At 43.5% G+C, this 21,069-nt stretch overlaps 1 protein-coding gene and 1 pseudogene across 1 annotated transcript in view; both read left to right on the top strand.

Moving 5' to 3' along the window:
- LOC138954431 (serine/threonine-protein phosphatase 2A regulatory subunit B'' subunit gamma-like) overlaps positions 1-20,735 on the top strand; it is a 64,833-nt gene extending 44,098 nt beyond the window's left edge. The window contains exons 7-12 of the mRNA XM_070326280.1: positions 21-209; positions 3,013-3,149; positions 7,116-7,191; positions 12,470-12,607; positions 13,870-13,997; positions 18,894-20,735. Of these exons, the coding sequence (XP_070182381.1) occupies positions 21-209; positions 3,013-3,149; positions 7,116-7,191; positions 12,470-12,607; positions 13,870-13,997; positions 18,894-19,008 (783 nt within the window). The 3' untranslated portion in view covers positions 19,009-20,735. The remainder of the gene's footprint in view (positions 1-20; positions 210-3,012; positions 3,150-7,115; positions 7,192-12,469; positions 12,608-13,869; positions 13,998-18,893) is intronic.
- On the top strand, positions 15,937-17,330 carry LOC138954430 (tigger transposable element-derived protein 4-like; annotated as a pseudogene).
- Positions 20,736-21,069: the final 334 nt, after the last annotated feature.

Here is a 21,069-nt window from a genome sequence, read left to right as displayed (position 1 = left end):
CTATTTGTCTTTCCCTGAAGGACCTGGAGAACTACATCCTGGAGTTGATCCCTACATTGCCCCAGCTGAGTGGCCTTGAGAGAACCTTCTACTCTTTCTACGTCTGCACCGCTGTGCGCAAGTTCTTCTTTTTCCTCGACCCCCTGCGCACCGGCCGCATCAAGATTCAAGACGTGCTGGCCTGCAGCTTCCTCGACGACTTGCTCGAGGTGAGTTATACGCCCTTGTTTTGTTGACATGGATTGTGTATTTGAGTTATATTGACATGGATTGTGTGTGCGAGTTATCCGTCCTTGTTGTGTTGACATGGATTGTGTGTGTGAGTTATACACCCTTGTTGTGTTGACATGGATTGTGTGTGTGAGTTATCCATCCTTGTGTTGACATGGATTGTGTGTGTGAGTTATATGCCCTTGTTGTGTTGACATGGATTGTGTGTGTGAGTTATCCGTCCTTGTTGTGTTCACATGGATTTTGTGTGTGAGTTATACGCCCTTGTTGTGTTGACATGGAATGTGTGTGTGAGTTATACGCCCTTGTTGTGTTGACATGGGTTGTGTGTGTGAGTTATTTGTCCTTGTTGTGTTCACATGGATTGTGTGTGTGAGTTATACGCCCTTGTTGTGTTGACATGGGTTGTGTGTGTGAGTTATTTGTCCTTGTTGTGTTCACATGGACTGTGTGTGTGAGTTATACGCCCTTGTTGTATTGATATTGATTGTGTGTGTGAGTTATACGCCTTAGTTGTGTTGACATGCATTGTGTGTGTGAGTTATACGTCCTTGTTGTGTTGACATGGACTGTGTGTGTGAGTTACCCATTCTCGTTGTGTTGACATGGATTGTGTGTGTGAGTTATACATCCTCGTTGTGTTGACATGGATTGTGTGTGTGAGTTATGCGTCCTTGTTGTGTTCACATGGACTGTGTGTGTGAGTTATACGCCCTTGTTGTGTTGACATGGATTTTGTGTGTGAGTTATACGCCCTTGTGTTGAAATGGACTGTGTTTGTGAGTTATGCGCCCTTGTTGTGTTGACATGGATTGTGTGTGTGAGTTATACGCCCTTGTTGTGTTGACATGGATTGTGTGTGTGAGTTATGCGCCCTTGTTGTGTTGACAGGGATTGTGTGTGTGAGTTTAAGCACAACATTGATGACGTGTTGGTTCTTGTGGGATGTTGGTAGAGCGGTTAGGTTGTAGGTTAAGCGCGGGGAGCTTTCTTTATTTGGTGTTTAACGTCGTTTTCAACCACGAAGGTTATATCGCGACGACGCGGGGAGCTGGTATTGATACTTGCGTATATAAAAGTGATTTATTATTATTATTATTATTATTTAAGTTATTGAGACATCCCAGTGCACTAAGGGATTTATAGAGCAAATCGAGAAAATTCATTATTGAACGAAGCGCATAGCGCTGAGTTCAATAGTTATTTTCGAGATTTGCTCTATAAATCCCTTAGTGCACTGGGATTGTTTCAATAACGATATTGTCAGTACCGCCATAGAAAAAAGAAGATTCCAAGCGCACATTTTGCAACGCGCATTTGAATAGGCATAACTGTGTGGTCAGGTCGTGTACAGTAAAGATCTAGGCCTACTTTTGTGTGGGGTGTCTCAAGTGTGTCGTGCTTTCGTCACACGCATTTTAATTTCTGTTGGTAAATTCCAGTGTAGTGTTAATCTGAACAGTGATGATCTTTCAGAGAGACCTCATTTGAACTCGGAGAAAGGGTTGTGCTCTTCATTATTTGCGATTCGAAACCTCCAGTCGAGCTTCGACGGATTGACTGTGCGGAGTGACTCCCCTTGAATTGACTCGAAGCCGCGGGACTCGACGGTTCGCACATTTTCAAAACAAATGTGGCATATTTCTCGTGTTGTATCTTCACTCATCGGGGAGTCTGATACTAAATATGAACGGTAAGAATGCTCTGAACCCTACTCGTATTATATCCCCATCGTTGTTTCGTTCACATTTGCCCAACATGTTAATTTGCTGAGCGGGGTTTATGTCGTCTGCTAGGGCAATCAAACCACTGCATGCAGTCTGCACTGACTGAGTCTGCACGCACGAGGCACGCTGGTAATAAGTCTTATAATGGTAAGAACGTTCTGAACCCTACACGTTTTCGATTACGATTGTTCTTGCCTTGAAATAATAATTCGGAAACCATTCATTTACTGAACTGATGCAGTCGTATTTCAGTGTAGTCAGTGCGGCTACGTATGACAGAGTCGATCGAGTCAGTCTTCCAAACTGGTCTAGCTGGTACGATATCGGAATAACACTTGTGTTTTCTGCTAGCGGGTGGGAATTTTATATTAACTCATCATTTGGTAATGGATGATAAGCTACATGCCACTAACACGATGAGAAGAATCTATGCAAGTCGGCGAGAATTAGATGAAACACAGCGGCTTGTATTTTTAGATCAGCAGCCGCACTGTGGCACAGGCACATGCAATCTGTCAGAAAAAAAACCACTTCTGCTTTAATTGAGAAGCAGGGAATTTATGGTCATTTGGTATTGTGGAAAAAATAAGCTACATGTCAGTAATTAATTCTGAGGATGAGAGCACAGTCTTGCTTAGGTAAAGGGCGTAAGAATACGCTCTGTGGAAAAGTTAGCGCACTCCAAGAGTGCGCTAACAGTTTTAGCGCATCGCCATTAGCCAATCAACTGGTTCACATCAGTCATGTGACACCAGTACTTACTGACAATTATTATTATTATTATTATTACGATTATTATTGTTATTATTACCGTAAAATCCTTAGCAAACGCCAACCCATACTTTGGGCCAAAAGTTGTTCAGAGGGGTCACTACCTAGCAAACGCCCACCCCGGTGTGATTTAAAAAAAAATTGTCATCTTGCGGGAGAGAAACAGACACATTCCACCTCGCGTCCTTCCCCAGTTGAGAGTGTTTGCTAGGGATTTTACGGTAACAGTATAAGAAGGAGAGGTGTATAAAGCAAAACATTGACGCCCTGTTTTTACTGTAAGCTGAGGGATGAAGACCTGTCGAAAGAGCTGCAGGAGTCCAACTGGTTCTCGGCCCCGTCAGCGCTGCGTGTGTACGGCCAGTACCTCAACCTGGACAAGGATCGCAACGGCATGCTCAGCAAGCAGGAGCTGGCCAGGTAATGATATGTGGCAAGTGGTGACGTGTGGCAGGGAGTGATGTGTGCCAGGTAATCACAGGTGGCAGGGTAGTGACGTGTGCCAGGTAGTAGTGACGTGTGCCAGGTAGTGACGTGAGGCAGGTAGTGACGTGTGCCAGGTAATGACGTGTGGCAGGTAGTGACGTGTGGCAGGTAGTGACGTGTAGCAGATAGTGACGTGTGGCAGGTTGTGACGTGTGCCAGGTAATGACGTGTGGCAGGTAGTGACGTGTAGTGACGTGTGGCACATAAAGACGTGTGTGAGGTAATAACGTGTACCAGGTAATGACGTGTGGCAGGTGGTGATGTGTGCCAGGTAATGACGTGTGGCAGGTAGTGACGTGTAGCAGGTTGTGACGTGTGGCAGGTAGTGACATGTGGCAGGTAGTGACGTGTGGCAGGTAGTGACATGTAACAGTGACGTTGTGATGTGTGGTAGGTATTGTCGTGTGGCAGATAGTGACGTGTGTCAGGTAATGACGTGTAGCAGGTTGTGACGTGTGGCAGATAGTGACGTGTAGCAGGTAGTGACGTTTGTGAGGTAATGGACGTGTGCCAGGTAATGACGTGTGGCAGGTAGTGATGTGTGCCATGTGGTGATGTGTGGTGGGTAGTGACGTGTGGCAGGTAGTGACGTGTGGCAGGTATTGACGTGTGGCAGGTAGTGACGTGTGGCAGGTAATGGCGTGTGGCAGGTGGTGATGTTTCGCAGGTAATGACGTGTGCCAGGTAGTGACGTGTGCCAGTGACGTGGTGACGTATGGTAGGTAGTGGCGTGTGGCAGGTAGTGACGTGGGGCAGGTAATGACGTGTGGTAAGTATTTGACGTGTGGCAGTGATGTAGTGATGTGTGGCAGTGACGTGTGGCAGGTAATGAATGGTGGCAGGTAGTGACGTGTGGCAGGCAGTGACGTCTGGCAGGTAGTGACGTGTGTCAGGTAATGACGTGTGGCAGTAGTGACGTGAGGTAATAACGTGTACCAGGTAATGACGTGTGGCAGGTGGTGATGTGTGGCAGGTAGTGACGTGTGGCAGGTAGTGACGTGTAGCAGGTTGTGACGTGTGGCAGGTAGTGACATGCGGCAGGTAGTGACATGTGGCAGGTAGTGACGTGTAACAGTGACGTTGTGATGTGTGGCAGGTAGTGTCGTGTGGCAGATAGTGACGTGTGGCAGGTAGTGATGTGAGGCAGATAGTGATGTGTGGTAGATAGTGATGTGTGTCAGGTAATGACGTGTGGCAGTAGTGACGTGTGGCAGGTAGTGACGTGTGGCAGATAGTGATGTGTGGTAGATAGTGATGTGAGGCAGATAGTGACGTGTGGTAGATAGTGATGTGTAGCAGGTAGTGACGTATGGCAGGTGGTGACGTGTGCCAGGTAATGTAGCAGTGACGTAGCGACGTGTGGCAGATAGTGATGTGTGTCAGGTACTGACGTGTGGCAGGTAGTGACATGTGGCAGATAGTAACATGTAGCAGGTAATGATGTGTGGCAGGTAGTGACATGTGGCAGGTAGTGACATGTGGCAGGTAGTGACGTGTGCCAGGTAGTGACGTGTGGCAGGTAGTGACGTGTGTCAGGTAATGACGTGTGCCAGGTAGTGACGTGTGGTAGGTAGTGACGTGTGGCAGGTAGTGACGTGTGTGAGGTAATGACGTGTGCCAGGTAGTGACGTGTGGCAGGTAGTGACGTGTGTGAGGTAATGACGTGTGCCAGGTAGTGACGTGTGGCAGGTAGTGACGTTTGTGAGGTGGTGACGTTTGTGAGGTAATGGACGTGTGCCAGGTAATGACGTGTGGCAGGTAGTGATGTGTGCCAGGTGGTGATGTGTGGTGGGTAGTGATGTGTGCCAGGTAATGATGTGTGCCAGGTGTGGCAGTGATGTAGTGACAGTGACATGTGGCAGGGACGTGTGGCAGTGATGTAATGACAGTGACGTAGTGGCATGTGGCAGTGACATAGTGACATGTGGCAGTGACGTAGTGACATGTGGCAGTGGCAGTGATGTAGTGACATGTGGCAGTGATGTAGTGACAGTGATGTAGTGACAGTGATGTGTGGCAGGTAATAACATGTGGCAGTGACGTAGTGACTGTGTTTGACTGTGTGTTTGTGGGGTGGCAGGTATGGTACAGGCACCCTGACTGTGTTTGATTTTGTGTTTGTGGGGTGGCAGGTACGGTACAGGCACCCTGACTGTGTTTGATTGTGTGTTTGTGGGGTGGCAGGTATGGTACAGGCACCCTGACTGTGTTTGACTGTGTGTTTCTGTGCTGGCAGGTATGGTACAGGCACCCTGACTGTGTTTGACTGTGTGTTTCTGTGCTGGCAGGTACGGTACAGGCACCCTGACTGTGTTTGACTGTGTGTTTCTGTGCTGGCAGGTACGGTACAGGCACCCTGACTGTGTTTGACTGTGTGTTTCTGTGCTGGCAGGTACGGTACAGGCACCCTGACTGTGTTTGACTGTGTGTTTCTGTGCTGGCAGGTACGGTACAGGCACCCTGACTGTGTTTGACTGTGTGTTTGTGTGCTGGCAGGTACGGTACAGGCACCCTGACTGTGTTTGACTGTGTGTTTGTGTGCTGGCAGGTACGGTACAGGCACCCTGACTGTGTTTGACTGTGTGTTTGTGTGCTGGCAGGTACGGTACAGGCACCCTGACTGTGTTTGACTGTGTGTTTGTGTGCTGGCAGGTACGGTACAGGCACCCTGACTGTGTTTGACTGTGTGTTTCTGTGCTGGCAGGTACGGTACAGGCACCCTGACTGTGTTTGACTGTGTGTTTCTGTGCTGGCAGGTACGGTACAGGCACCCTGACTGTGTTTGACTGTGTGTTTCTGTGCTGGCAGGTATGGTACAGGTACCCTGACTGTGTTTGACTGTGTGTTTGTGTGCTGGCAGGTACGGTACAGGCACCCTGACTGTGTTTGATTGTGTGTTTGTGGGGTGGCAGGTACGGTACAGGCACCCTGACTGTGTTTGACTGTGTGTTTCTGTGCTGGCAGGTATGGTACAGGTACCCTGACTGTGTTTGACTGTGTGTTTCTGTGCTGGCAGGTACGGTACAGGCACCCTGACTGTGTTTGATTGTGTGTTTGTGTGCTGGCAGGTACGGTACAGGCACCCTGACTGTGTTTGACTGTGTGTTTGTGTGCTGGCAGGTACGGTACAGGCACCCTGACTGTGTTTGACTGTGTGTTTCTGTGCTGGCAGGTATGGTACAGGCACCCTGACTGTGTTTGACTGTGTGTTTCTGTGCTGGCAGGTATGGTACAGGCACCCTGACTGTGTTTGACTGTGTGTTTCTGTGCTGGCAGGTACGGTACAGGCACCCTGACTGTGTTTGACTGTGTGTTTCTGTGCTGGCAGGTATGGTACAGGTACCCTGACTGTGTTTGACTGTGTGTTTGTGTGCTGGCAGGTACGGTACAGGCACCCTGACTGTGTTTGACTGTGTGTTTCTGTGCTGGCAGGTATGGTACAGGTACCCTGACTGTGTTTGACTGTGTGTTTCTGTGCTGGCAGGTACGGTACAGGCACCCTGACTGTGTTTGATTGTGTGTTTGTGTGCTGGCAGGTACGGTACAGGCACCCTGACTGTGTTTGACTGTGTGTTTCTGTGCTGGCAGGTATGGTACAGGCACCCTGACTGTGTTTGACTGTGTGTTTCTGTGCTGGCAGGTATGGTACAGGCACCCTGACTGTGTTTGACTGTGTGTTTCTGTGCTGGCAGGTACGGTACAGGCACCCTGACTGTGTTTGACTGTGTGTTTCTGTGCTGGCAGGTATGGTACAGGCACCCTGACTGTGTTTGACTGTGTGTTTCTGTGCTGGCAGGTACGGTACAGGCACCCTGACTGTGTTTGACTGTGTGTTTCTGTGCTGGCAGGTACGGTACAGGCACCCTGACTGTGTTTGATTGTGTGTTTGTGTGCTGGCAGGTATGGTACAGGTACCCTGACGGACGTGTTTCTGGACCGCGTGTTCCAGGAGTGCTTGACTTACGAAGGAGAAATGGTACACAGTTTGAACCTCCTTCCTTCCTTCCTTCCTTCCTTCCTTCCTTCCTTCCTTCCTTCCTTCCTTCCTTTCTTCCTTCTTTTTACATTTAGTCAAGTTTTGACTAAATGTTTTAACATAGAGGGGGAATCGAGACGAGGGTCGTGGTGTATGTGTGTGTGTGTGTCTGTTCGTGTGTGTGTGTAGAGCGATTCAGAGTAAACTACTGGACCGATCTTTATGAAATTTGACATGAGAGTTCCTGATTATGATATCCCCTGACGTTTTTTTCATTTTTTGGATAAATGTCTTTGATAACGTGATATCCGGCTTTTTGTAAAAGTTGAGGCGGCACTGTCACACCTTCATTTTTCAATAAAATTTATTGAAATTTTGGCCAACCAATATTCGACGAAGGCCGGTCTTTGGTATTGCATTTCAGCTTGGAGGCTTAAAAATTAATTAATGACTTTGGTCTTTAAAAATCTGAAAATTGTAATTAAATTTTTTGGCTCTCTGAAGTTGTCTTTAGCAAGTTTTGTCTAAGAGACATCCTGGCTGTCAATCAGGAATTTCTCTGGTCCCTTCCTGACTTTTTGACAGCGGGCCAGTTTCTGGCAAGGTTTTTAGAGTGAGTTAGATTTTTCTTTCCCACCGCCTTGTTGATTGTTATCTGCTATATGTGATTGGGAGTAAGAATATGTAATTTAATGGAAAATTTTATAAGTAAATTTTCATTTGATTAATATACTTACCCCAATCACATAGTGTAGGCCCTCCCGCCTGCCCCGCTTATGGTTTTTTAGTTTCTTTAAAGACGTATGATTATTACCACATGTTGGTAGAGGAAGTGACGTAGTATCCACCAATGGGAGGTAACTCTCAGGGTACCTGCTCATTACTAGGGCTATTTAGACCTGTTAGACGGGTAAGCGTTTTCAGAACCTAGCATCTCAGACTGTGTCAAATGCTATATGTGATTGGGGTAAGTATATTAATCAAATGAAAATTTACTTATAACATTTTTTCATTCATGACCTCACTTCCATTGTATAGACCTGTGACACTTATTCATGACCTCACTTCCATTGTATAGACCTGTGACACTTATTCATGACCTCACTTCCATTGTATAGACCTGTGACACTTATTCATGACCTCACTTCCATTGTATAGACCTGTGACACTTATTCATGACCTCACTTCCATTGTATAGACCTGTGACACTTACTCATGACCTCACTTCCATTGTATAGACCTGTGACACTTATTCATGACCTCACTTCCATTGTATAGACCTGTGACACTTATTCGTAACCTCACTTCCATTGTATAGACCCGTGACACTTATTCATGACCTCACTTCCATTGTATAGACCCGTGACACTTATTCATGACCTCACTTCCATTGTATAGACCCGTGACACTTATTCATGACCTCACTTCCATTGTATAGACCCGTGACACTTATTCATGACCTCACTTCCATTGTATAGACCTGTGACACTTATTCATGACCTCACTTCCATTGTATAGACCTGTGACACTTATTCATGACCTCACTTCCATTGTATAGACCTGTGACACTTATTCATGACCTCACTTCCATTGTATAGACCTGTGACACTTATTCGTGACCTCACTTCCATTGTATAGACCCGTGACACTTATTCATGACCTCACTTCCATTGTATAGACCCGTGACACTTATTCATGACCTCACTTCCATTGTATAGACCCGTGACACTTATTCATGACCTCACTTCCATTGTATAGACCCGTGACACTTATTCATGACCTCACTTCCATTGTATAGACCTGTGACACTTATTCATGACCTCACTTCCATTGTATAGACCTGTGACACTTATTCATGACCTCACTTCCATTGTATAGACCTGTGACACTTATTCATGACCTCACTTCCATTGTATAGACCTGTGACACTTATTCATGACCTCACTTCCATTTTATAGACCTGTGACACTTATTCATGACCTCACTTCCATTGTATAGACCTGTGACACTTATTCATGACCTCGCTTCCATTGTATAGACCTGTGACACTTATTCATGACCTCACTTCCATTGTATAGACCTGTGACACTTATTCATGACCTCACTTCCATTGTATAGACCTGTGACACTTATTCATGACCTCGCTTCCATTGTATAGACCTGTGACACTTATTCATGACCTCACTTCCATTGTATAGACCTGTGACACTTATTCATGACCTCACTTCCATTGTATAGACCTGTGACACTTATTCATGACCTCACTTTCATTGTATAGACCTGTGACACTTATTCATGACCTCACTTCCATTGTATAGACTTGTGACACTTATTCATGACCTCACTTCCAATGTATAGACCTGTGACACTTATTCATGACCTCACTTCCATTGTATAGACCTGTGACACTTATTCATGACCTCACTTCCATTGTATAGACCTTTGACACTTGTTCATGACCTCACTTCCATTAGATGGAATAACATTGTTGATCATTAAGTTTAATAATAAAGTAGCATCAAATAAGAATGGGTGAGGGTTAGGGTTAACCCTCCTAACCCTAACCTTAGTCTTCATTTGGGATTTGTGCACAGCTTATTTATTTTAGGTTATAGAACTTGTCACCCTCGAGGGCTGCATACGGTTTAATGTTTGCCATCTGATAGGGAAATGTTCTTTTTGGAGCCTGTTTTGGTGAGAGACACTGATTTGAGGGCCAATCGGTCTGTTAAACAGCGGTCTCTTTGCACTTTTTCAAGTTGGAAACCAGAACGCTGTAGCCTGATGAACCATTCAGTCAAGCACAGAAGCCAGACACACCAGCGGTGAAGAGATGACAGTCGTACACTGACAAACGTCTGATTCGCTCTTACCTTTACAACATGCACGCACGCAATTAACAACGTGCATACACACATCATGTTGACCAGTAGGAATAGAGACAGACAGACAGACAGACAGACAGACAGACAGACAGACAGACAGAGAAAAAGATACAAAGAGAGCGAGAGGCCAATGTTTGTATTGCGCTTAGAGGAAAGATTGTCGCAAGATTAAGTCATAATCTCTCGCCACTCAATATGTGTGTTCAAGACTCGATATGAGGTTCGGTTATCTATGAGTCCGCTGAAGAGAGTGTTAGTCAAAGGTTTCAAAGCCTGCTGTCGTCTCAACGAATTTCTTCATTTTGAGCATTTTTTAGACACACACACACATTAAACAAAATAATTTTTTTATCAGGAAATGATAAGAAATGAACGAATTTTCATTTTACAGGTCTTGTTTAATTAGAAATAAAGAAAGACTATTTAATGGGTGTCTTTCATTTTAAGCACATTTGTCAATCAAACAGAATAAAACCATATTTGTTTGATTCAGAAGAAAATAACGAATACAATGATATCAATTTTGTAAACCAAATTTTAATTTTTTTAAAAGTTAAAATGGCAATTTGTTTATGTACCAAGCTGAAATGCAATCCCATAGTCCAGACTGGGTCAAAGATTGTGTGACAAAAATGTCAAGAAAATCAAAAAAATGTAGCTGTGACAGTGCGGCCTCAACTTTTGCAAACGAGACAAAGCCACCCTCTGCCCTGGTTAAAACTTTGAGTGATTACTTGAGTGAACAATAATCCCGCAGTGGGGCACTGCGGTTATGAAATTAAAGGCCCCTCCTGTTTTTGGAACCGCAGGAGCTTTCTAGTTTGCTGTTAGGTAGATTTTTGGTTCCTCTTTCCTGTCATGCTCTCTCTTTCTTCATGAATTGTTTTCTTTTTTCTGCCTTCTTGCTCATTCACCTGTATTTTGTCCAAAAATCTCTTCTCTTGCCGCTTGTCTCACGATTCATGTATAGTTTAATCTGTTAGTGTTCTGATGTAAGTCCAGCAGTAGATAGGTTAAGCCTATTTTAACATACTGGAAACTGGTAATCTTCCAGTAGGTATTAATTTAGTTTTACTAAAGCCTGCTGGGACACAAGTAATGGGTTAGTGCATTTGTAAACAGGAATCGCTTGACAAGTGGCCCCCTTCTTCCCCCCTTCCTCGTCCTGATATGGCTCTGCGTAGTCGGCTGGACGTTAAGCAACAAATAAACAAACAAACAAGTGAACAATAAAAGGGAGAAAATCACACTTTACAAAGCCAGACGTTTGGAGAGCACAGTGAGATTTTAGAATGTTTTGCTTAAAGACACGCATAGTCACAACTCATTATTTATGAAGATGTGCACTGTGTATGTTGTTGATCGTATGTGTGTTGTCAGGACTACAAGACGTACCTAGTACCTGGCCATGAGGGATGTTGATGATATGTGTGTTGTTAGGACTACAAGACGTACCTGGCCATTAGGGATGTTGATGATATGTGTGTTGTCTGGACTACAAGACGTACCTGGCCATGAGGGATGTTGATGATATGTGTGTTGTTAGGACTACAAGACGTACCTGGCCATGAATGATGTTGATGATATGTGTGTTGTCAGGACTACAAGACGTGTGTTGTCAGGACTACAAGACGTACCTGGCCATGAGGGATGTTGATGATATGTGTGTTGTCTGGACTACAAGACGTACCTGGCCATGAGGGATGTTGATGATATGTGTGTTGTTAGGACTACAAGACGTACCTGGCCATGAATGATGTTGATGATATGTGTGTTGTCTCCCGCAGTGGGGCACTGCGGTTATGAAATTAAAAGCCCCTCCTGTTTTTGGAACCGCAGGAGCTTTCTAGTTTGCTGTTAGGTAGATTTTTGGTTCCTCTTTCCTGTCATGCTCTCTTTTTCTTCATGAATTCTTTTCTTTTTTCTGCCTTCTTGCTCATTCACCTGTATTTTTTCCAAAAATCTCTTATCTTGCCGCTTGTCTCGCGATTCATGTATAGTTTCATCTGTTAGTGTTCTGATGTAAGTCCAGCAGTAGATAGGTTAAGCCTATTTTAACATACTGGAAACTGGTAATCTTCCAGTAGGTATTAATTTAGTTTTACTAAAGCCTGCTGGGACACAAGTAATGGGTTAGTGCATTTGTAAACAGGAATCGCTTGACAAGTGGCCCCCTTCATCCCCCCCTTCCTCGTCCTGATATGGCTCTGCGTAGTCGGCTGGACGTTAAGCAACAAATAAACAAACAAACAAATGTGTGTTGTCAGGACTACAAGACGTGTGTTGTCAGGACTACAAGACGTACCTGGTCATGAATGATGTTGATATGTCTGTTGTTAGGACTACAAGACGTACCTGGCCATGAATGATGTTGATGATATGTGTGTTGTTAGGACTACAAGACGTACCTGGACTTTGTGCTGGCCATGGAGAACCGCCGGGAGCCTCAGGCGCTGCGTTACCTGTTTCGCATTTTGGACGTTCAGCACCGCGGACATCTCAACGTCTTCTCCCTCAACTTCTTCTTCAGGGTAGGCTGTTTGTGTATCTCAATGTCTTCTCCCTCAACTTCTTGTACAGGGTAGGCTGTTTGTGTATCTCAACATCTTCTCCCTCAAATTCTTCTTCAGGGTAGGCTGTTTGTGTATTTGAACTACTTGTTTAGGATAGGCAGTTTGTGTATTTCAACTTCTTGTTCAGGGTAGTCTGTTTGTGTATTTTAACTTCTTGTTCAGGGTAGGCTGTTTGTGTATTTCAACGACTGGTTTAGGATAGGCAGTTTGTGTATTTTAACTTCTTGTTCAGGGTACGCTGTTTGTGTATTTTAACTTCTTGTTCAGGGTAGGCTGTTTGTGTATTTTAACTTCTTGTTCAGGGTACGCTGTTTGTGTATTATAACTACTTGTTCAGGATAGGCTGTTTGTGTATCTCAACTACTTGTTCAGGATAGGCTGTTTGTGTATTTCAACTTCTTGTTCAGGATAGACTGTTTGTGTATTTCAACTATTTGTTTAGGATAGGTTGTTTGTGTATCTCAACTACAATGTACTTGTTCAGGATAGGCTGTTTGTGTATCTCAACTTATTGTTCAGGATAGGCTGTTTTGAGTATCTCAACTTATTGTTCAGGATAGGCTGTTTGAGTATCTCAACTACTTGTTCAGGATAGGCTTTTTGTGTATCTCAACTACTTGTTCAGGATAGGCTGTGTGTCTATCTCAACTTCTTGTTCAGGATAGGCTGTTTGTTTGGGCGGGGATATAGCTCAGTTGGTAGCGCGCTGGATTTGTATTCATTGCTGTCAGCGCGAGTTCGATCCCAGGTTCGGCGGAAATTTATTTCACAGAGTCAACTTTGTGTGCAGACTCTCTTCGATGTCCGAACCACCCCCCGTGTATACTACATTGGGTGTGCACGTTAAAGATCCCACGATTGACAAAAGGGTCTTTCCTGGCAAAATTGCTTAGTCACAGTTAATAATTGTCTACCATACCCGTGTGACTTGGAATAAGGCCGTGAAAGGTAAATATGCGCCGACATGGCTGCAATCTACTGGCCGTATAAAATTTCATCTCACACGGCATCACTGCAGAGCGCCTAGAACTGTACCCACGGAATATGCGCGATATAAGCCTCATTGATTGATTGATTGATTGATTTGTGTATCTCAACTACTTGTTCAGGATAGGCTGTTTGTGTATCTCAACTACTTGTTCAGGATAGGCTGTTTAGGTAAAGTGTAAACGTGTTCACAGGCAAACAGGAGCTCGTGTATGGTGTTGGTGTGTTCACAGGCAATTCAGGAGCAAATGAAGCTGCATGGACAGGAGCCTGTGTCGTTTCAAGACGTGAACGATGAGATTTTTGACATGGTTAAGCCTGCCGACCCTCTCAAGCTGACCCTACAGGACCTTATCAACAGGTGAGTGAACTTTTACCTGTGCACTGCAAGTTGGCTTTTTGTGTGAGATGTATCAAGTGTGATGTATGAGTCTTGTGTTTGAACCTCCTTCCTTCCTTCCTTCCTTCCTTCCTTCCTTCCTTCCTTCCTTCCTTCCTCTTTTCTTCCTTTGTGTTTGCCTAACATACAGTGGAGTCCAGCTATAACGAACCTGGGTATAACGAAATCCCTCTTTTAACGAACTGCCATTGATTTCCCGGCAGACAGCCTTCTATTTCTTACTTGTTACTTTCCGGCTACATCGAACCTTTTGAACTCATTTGCATAACGAACCCCTCTTTTAACAAACACGTTTTCATCGCCCCAGAGCCGTTTTGTCTCTAAAAGTCACAAGGCTACAACGAACTGATGTCAATAATTGTCTCCAAAGACAAAAATACACAAGTGAACATCGCGTGATGAGCGAACTCTGAACAAACAGCGGGAGGTGCACGGAACAGCCACCGCCGCTGTGTGTTAGGAAACGCTACCGTTGCTGAGCTTTGGTTCAGTTTTGTGTGTTGCATGTAGTTGACTTATTTGTACTTTGTGGGAAAGTACCGATATTATATTTTGTAAACACAATATTTATGCTTGGACGAGAATGCAGGTGAACTTTCTAGTCCTGTCAAAACAAGTTGTTTACCATGCTGATTTAGTGTGAGTTCGTGGCGTTCGATCGGATTAAGGGCGTCGGCACCTTTTGATGTACGTCACAGAGAACGTCACCATTCTAGTCCATGGGCGGTTCGCATATAATGTAGTTGTATCATGTTCGGTCTGGAATATTCTCGAGATTGAGTATTTACTATATATGCCAGCGCGATTTGCATGTAAAAAAGCTTCTATTTTGAGTTCTGCTACGTTGTGCAGTTGTATGTATGTAATGCTAAATAAATCCTCGAACTCAATTTGACGAGTTGTTTTCTGTTGCTGCGAAGACGGGCGACGTAGAATAAAAGAACACAACTATACGACGTTTGAGAACTTGTGGCAATCTCAAGTGTCGTGTAACACTGTGTTTTCACTATTCAATCAGCTGCTAAGCTATGACTGTGCTCTTAAAATAGCAGTACACATCAGGCGTTTTTTGATTTGATAGCAGAGTGATCATGTGATTGCTTTGAATGTGATTTACGCTCAGTTGATACGGTTTTCTGATCAGTCAGCTGATCGACTTCACTCCACGTTTAAGATGTTGCAGAGAAAACGCGAATCTTGTTCCCTGGAGAGAAAAAAGAATAATTCTTGCTGACGTAGATGAAAATGTGTTGAAGAAATGTGAGATCCTAACAATACAATACAATACAATAACTTTATTAATCTCTAAAAGAGAAATTGCATTGCTGAGCTTTTGTGTCCGTAATAAAACATACATAAAACATTCAAAAATAAACATTTGTTCTTTGTCATTCATACATTCTTGTGTTCTTATACATTTTTTCAATTCATACATCAATATTCTATCATAATTATGTACATACATTTATTCTCTTTTAACAGTCTGTCTTCAAACGCATCTCAGAGAGGGAGGCTAGAGATTTGTGTTGTGCCATAGGTAAAATCATGTGCTTAGCTATGAAGTAATGTTATCACATGTGATTTAAGGAAAATGAGTAAATATATGTACCAAGCATATAACATCAGCAAAACTGAGAAAATACAGCACATTGGTTATCACATAAGAAAGTATATTAAAAATAAATTAACATGCATTCACCATCAACAATGCACAAACGAAAGTCAGCACCTTGCCGGTTATCACATATTGTCTAAGAGAGTAGAATAAGAGTAATCATGCAAAACAAAATCAACAATACTGAAACAATACAGAACACTGACCCCGTGCATCAGAGGGACAACATCGCGGAAAAATATGCGATACCAAAGTCCACTTTGTCAACCATAATCAACAAAGGGAAAAGATTGAAGATTCAAACTTTTTACCTGCGCGCAAACGCATGAGATCCGGACCAACTGAAAAACACACTCAACTGGACGACGCAGTGCTAGCATGGTTCAAACAGACACGAGCAATGAATGCCCCGATTTCGGGACCAATCCTCCTTATGCAAGCACAACAGTTCGCCACAGAACTTGGCATTGACAACTTTGTTGCATCGAATGGTTGGCTTGATCGTTTCAAGAAACGCAAAGGGGTTGTGTACAAGTCGATCGTGGGTGAGAGTGCCAGTGTGTCATCTGAAATGACGTACGAGTGGAAGACAACACAGTTAGTTGCCTGACATTCTGTCTCAGTATCATCCAAATGACATCTACAATGCTGACGAAACTGTATTATTTTACCGCTGCTTGCCGAACAAGACTCTTGCCATGAAGGGTGAAAATTGCGCTGGAGGAAAGCAGTCCAAGGAGCGTCTGACTGTGATGGTGTGTGCCAATATGAGTGGCACTGATCGGATACCGCTCTTCGTCATTGGCAAATTTGCGAAACCTAGGTGTTTCAGTGGTATCGGCACTCTACCATGCCAGTATGCAAGCAACCGAAAAGCCCGGATGACGTCAGTGCTGTTTGAGGGGTGGGTGAGAAAATTGGATGCCAGGATGACTTTAGAAAGACGGATAGTGGCGCTTCTGATCGACAACTGCCCAGCTCATGGAAAGATTCAAGGCCTGTCGACAGTGAAAGTTATTCTCCTCCCCCCCAACACCACTTCTGTTCTCCAGCCTTGTGACCAAGGTATTATTCGCAACTTCAAATGCAACTACAGACAGATTGTCATTCACAAATATCTCCTGCATCTTGAACTACAGAAAGAGCCTGGTTCCTTCCATCTGAACGTTCTTGACGCTATGTACATCGCTCGATCAGCTTGGCGCAGTGTGTCGGAGGACACAATTTCGAACTGTTTCCGACACGCAGGGTTCGTTGCCATGGACGCAGAGAGTGTCAGTCAGCCCCAACCATCAATCCAAAGTGACACTTGTACTGTACCAGCGCGATACCACGAACTGGATGAGGAAGTGCCCTTCAGCGATTTTGTCAACATGGATGAGGGAGTGTCCACAACAGAAATCGCGAGCATCAGAGACATTGTACACAGTGTGCAGGGGGAAGCATCGCAAGATGGAACAGCCAGTGACAGCGGTGAAGACGATGACCCAGAACCGCTCCCAACACCAACTGCCACAGAAGCACGTGTTGCTGCCAATACCCTACGTCGCTACTTGCAGGCAAAGTCCAGCGATGTCTGTGACTTGGATATGATCTCCAAATTGGAGTGTACAGTGGAAAAGTGTGCCAGTTCTGAGCAGCGTCAGACAAACATTCTGGACTTTTTCAAAACAGCTTAGAACGTGTGTCGCGGCAGTGTCAGTGTCAGTGTGTGCAGTGTCTTTTTTGACGGACACGCAGATTGTACATCACTACATGTACAGGCTTTTACACGACTTTTTAAATGTTACTTCTGAAATTGTGACAGTAAAGTGAACATGTGAACTATGCCTCTATGGATTATATTATGAAGCTGTTGAAAACATGCAGAGATTGTACTCTCCAAGGAAAGATCGATGGGAGATCATTTGAAGGTGAGTGGGAAAACTTGTCTTAAGGCCATTTAGGGTTGAAAACTCCACAGCGAATTACTGATATAACGAACTAAAATGTATCTCCCTTGAGATTCGTTGTACCCGGACTCCACTGTACATAAACTGTTAAGCACAAAATGTCCGTGTGTGTGTGTGTGTGTGTGTGTGTGTGTGTGTGTGTGTGTGTGTGTGTGGGTGTGCATGTGTGTGTGTGTGGGTGTGTGTGCGTGGGTGTGGGTGTGCATGTATCAAATGTGGAGTACAAATTGTGTGTGTGACATACATAAACTGTGAAGTACACATTGTGTGTGTGACATACATAAACTGTGAAGTACACATTGTGTGTGTGACATACATAAACTGTGAAGTACACATTGTGTGTGTGACATACATAAACTGTGAAGTACACATTGTGTGTGTGACATACATAAACTGTGAAGTACACATTGTGTGTGTGACATACATAAACTGTGAAGTACACATTGTGTGTGTGACATACATAAACTGTGAAGTAGACATTGTGTGTGTGACATACATAAACTGTGAAGTACACTTTGTGTGTGTGACATACATAAACTGTGAAGTACACATTGTGTGTGTGACATACATAAACTGTGAAGTACACATTGTGTGTGTGACATACATAAACTGTGAAGTACACATTGTGTGTGTGACATACATAAACTGTGAAGTACACATTGTGTGTGTGACATACATAAACTGTGAAGTACACATTGTGTGTGTGACATACATAAACTGTGAAGTACACATTGTGTGTGTGACATACATAAACTGTGAAGTACACATTGTGTGTGTGACATACATAAACTGTGAAGTACACATTGTGTGTGTGACATACATAAACTGTGAAGTACACATTGTGTGTGTGACATACATAAACTGTGAAGTACACATTGTGTGTGTGACATACATAAACTGTGAAGTACAAATTGTGTGTGTGACATACATAAACTGAAGTACATATTGTGTGTCTCTGTGACATACATAAACTGTGGAGTACAAATTGTGTGTGTGTGACATACATAAACTGAAGTACAAATTGTGTGTGTGTGACATACATAAAAACTGTGTAGTGTAAAGTTTGTGTGTGTCTGTGTATGTGTAATGCATAGAATGTGGAGTACAAATTGTGTGTGTGTCAGTGTCTGTGTCTGTGTGTGTGTGTGGGCGTGCGTGCGTGCGTACATGCATGTGTGTGTGTTTGTGTGTGTGTGTAAACTGTTGAGTGCAAAATGCGTGTTTGTGTTTGTGTGTGTGTGTGTGTGTGTGTGTAAACTGTTGAGTGCAAAATGCGTGTTTGTGTTTCAGCGGTAAGGGCGACACAGTGGTGAGCATCTTGATCGATCTCAACGACTTCTGGACGTACGAAAACCGCGAGTACCTGGTTCCAGACCTGTCGGAGCAGGAAGGTGCTTCATCATGACGCTTTTGGGCCGCTGTCTTACCTGTGCTGGTTGCCGTGGCGTCGCCTCTCCTGGTTGTCATCTCTACCGCTTGGCAGGCGTTGACTTGGCTGGAGGACCTCTTGATTGGCATCCTTATGTCTCACCTGAGCAATACCTGTGCAGTTTTCGGTGTGGAACTGTCTATTGCTGTGTTCACTTTGGCAAATGCTGCTATTTTGTTGAAAGGAGCAGAACCAAAAGGAAAGAGTCCATGTATGCATCAGGCCTTTTTGTCAAACGTGTGTATGTGTGTTATGGGCTGTGTGTGCTTGGTGGGTTGAGGGTGCCGTTTTGGTTGTGTGTGCTTGGTGTGTTGAGGGTGCCGTTTTGGTTGTGTGTGCATTTTGGCTGTGGGCACATTGTGGGCTGTGTGTGCCAATGTGTGTGAGTGTTGTGTATGTGTGAACAGCTCAGATCATGGGTCAATAAAGTGTTACACAGATGGTCAAAATTAAAGTACAAGATATTGCACTGGAAGTGGAACTACACTGTTGCTTAGTGTCTGTATGAAGCTACAAGGTGAAAATAGAAAAAGAAAAACACGATTCTTGACTTTGATGGGCTTTTTCTGCTCGTAAGCACACATTCTTCTACTCATCACAGCATGCCCCATTATTGAGTTTAAAACACCAATTAAATTTGTTTTGAATAAAACTCACAATTTTACAATAAGAATTTAGAGACCTGAATCAATTAGGTATATCCTACTTAGTTTGACTTTTGCAAAACTAAGTAATTACACATTTAATTGAATCAGTCAGACAGACGGAGACATAGAGAGACAGACAGAGGGCAAACAGAAATCTGAGAAAGAAACCCCTTTAAAAATTTTACCATGTTTGAAATGAAACATCGCAAGGTGAAGCCATAATTCATCACCTTTCAGTATGACGTCATGAGCGTGTTCCACACTTGAAATGATGTGTTTTTATCATGTTGTCAGCTGCACGGAGCTTGGAAGTATAATTTCCATTCAACGATCCGAGTTTGTTAAGTTTTAGCCTGTTTTCAACGTCAAACACCATGAAACTATATATATTTGGAATCAGAAAATGGTAAGGAATAGATAGAAGTTGTTTTTAAGTGTCTTTTTTCATAAATAAAGATAGTGGTTATTTATCGGTTTTCTTCATTTTTAAGCATAATTATCAATACAAAACAACAAAACTATATAGTTTTAGATACAGGACGCAATAGGGAATACACCAATATAAAAAAAAAATTTCAAATATTAGTTTCTACAAATTTGAAAAAATGACATATTTTGAACAAACATTTCAATAACAAAACTTTAAGTGACCAAACTGAAATGCAATCCCATAATCTGGCCTAGATCTGAGATTGTGTGATAAGAAATTCGATCAAATTGATGAAAAACTGTAACTGTGAAAGTGCTGCCTCGACCTTTTGGCAAACGGTAAAATATGACGTCATCAAACTGTCCTATCAATAAACGGAAAAACCTTCTATGAGAAAATCCAGTCAAAAATATTCATATCAAATTTCATAAAGATCCACTCCGTAGTTTTTGAGATATGATCTGCAGTGTGAAAAAACACCCAAAACGCAAACTCATTTGTCATGATTTGGTCATGTTCTGCCGATACTATAATGTTTTTCTTTCCTAAAACACACTAGAATAGTAGCCTTTCCCAATGTCTATGCTAAAACTGACTTGTCTGTGTACGTGTTGTCAATGATTTTGCTACAGTGTGAGAACAAAAAGTCTAAACAATCTCACGCCCATAACGCTGTGACACGAACTCATTTGGTCGTGTTCTGCCGATACTGTAATGTTTTTCTTTCTTAAAACACACTATAATAGTAGCCCTTCCCAAATGCAATGCTAAAAATGACTGGTCTGTGTTGTCAATGATTTTCTGCGAAAATGCGATCTATCTGTTTGTCGCAAAGACCGTGTGACACGAAAGTTATGAGCGGAAGACAAATCTGCTGAGTGCAATTACGTTTCAGAAGATAGTTGGTTAAAACAGTTTATCACTCAGACACGCAAAGGAACACTATAACTTTATTATTCA

This window comes from Littorina saxatilis, unplaced genomic scaffold (genome assembly GCF_037325665.1).
Source record: "Littorina saxatilis isolate snail1 unplaced genomic scaffold, US_GU_Lsax_2.0 scaffold_321, whole genome shotgun sequence".
Lineage (NCBI taxonomy): Eukaryota > Metazoa > Mollusca > Gastropoda > Littorinimorpha > Littorinidae > Littorina > Littorina saxatilis.
This window is presented reverse-complemented; position numbering and strand designations above follow the sequence as displayed.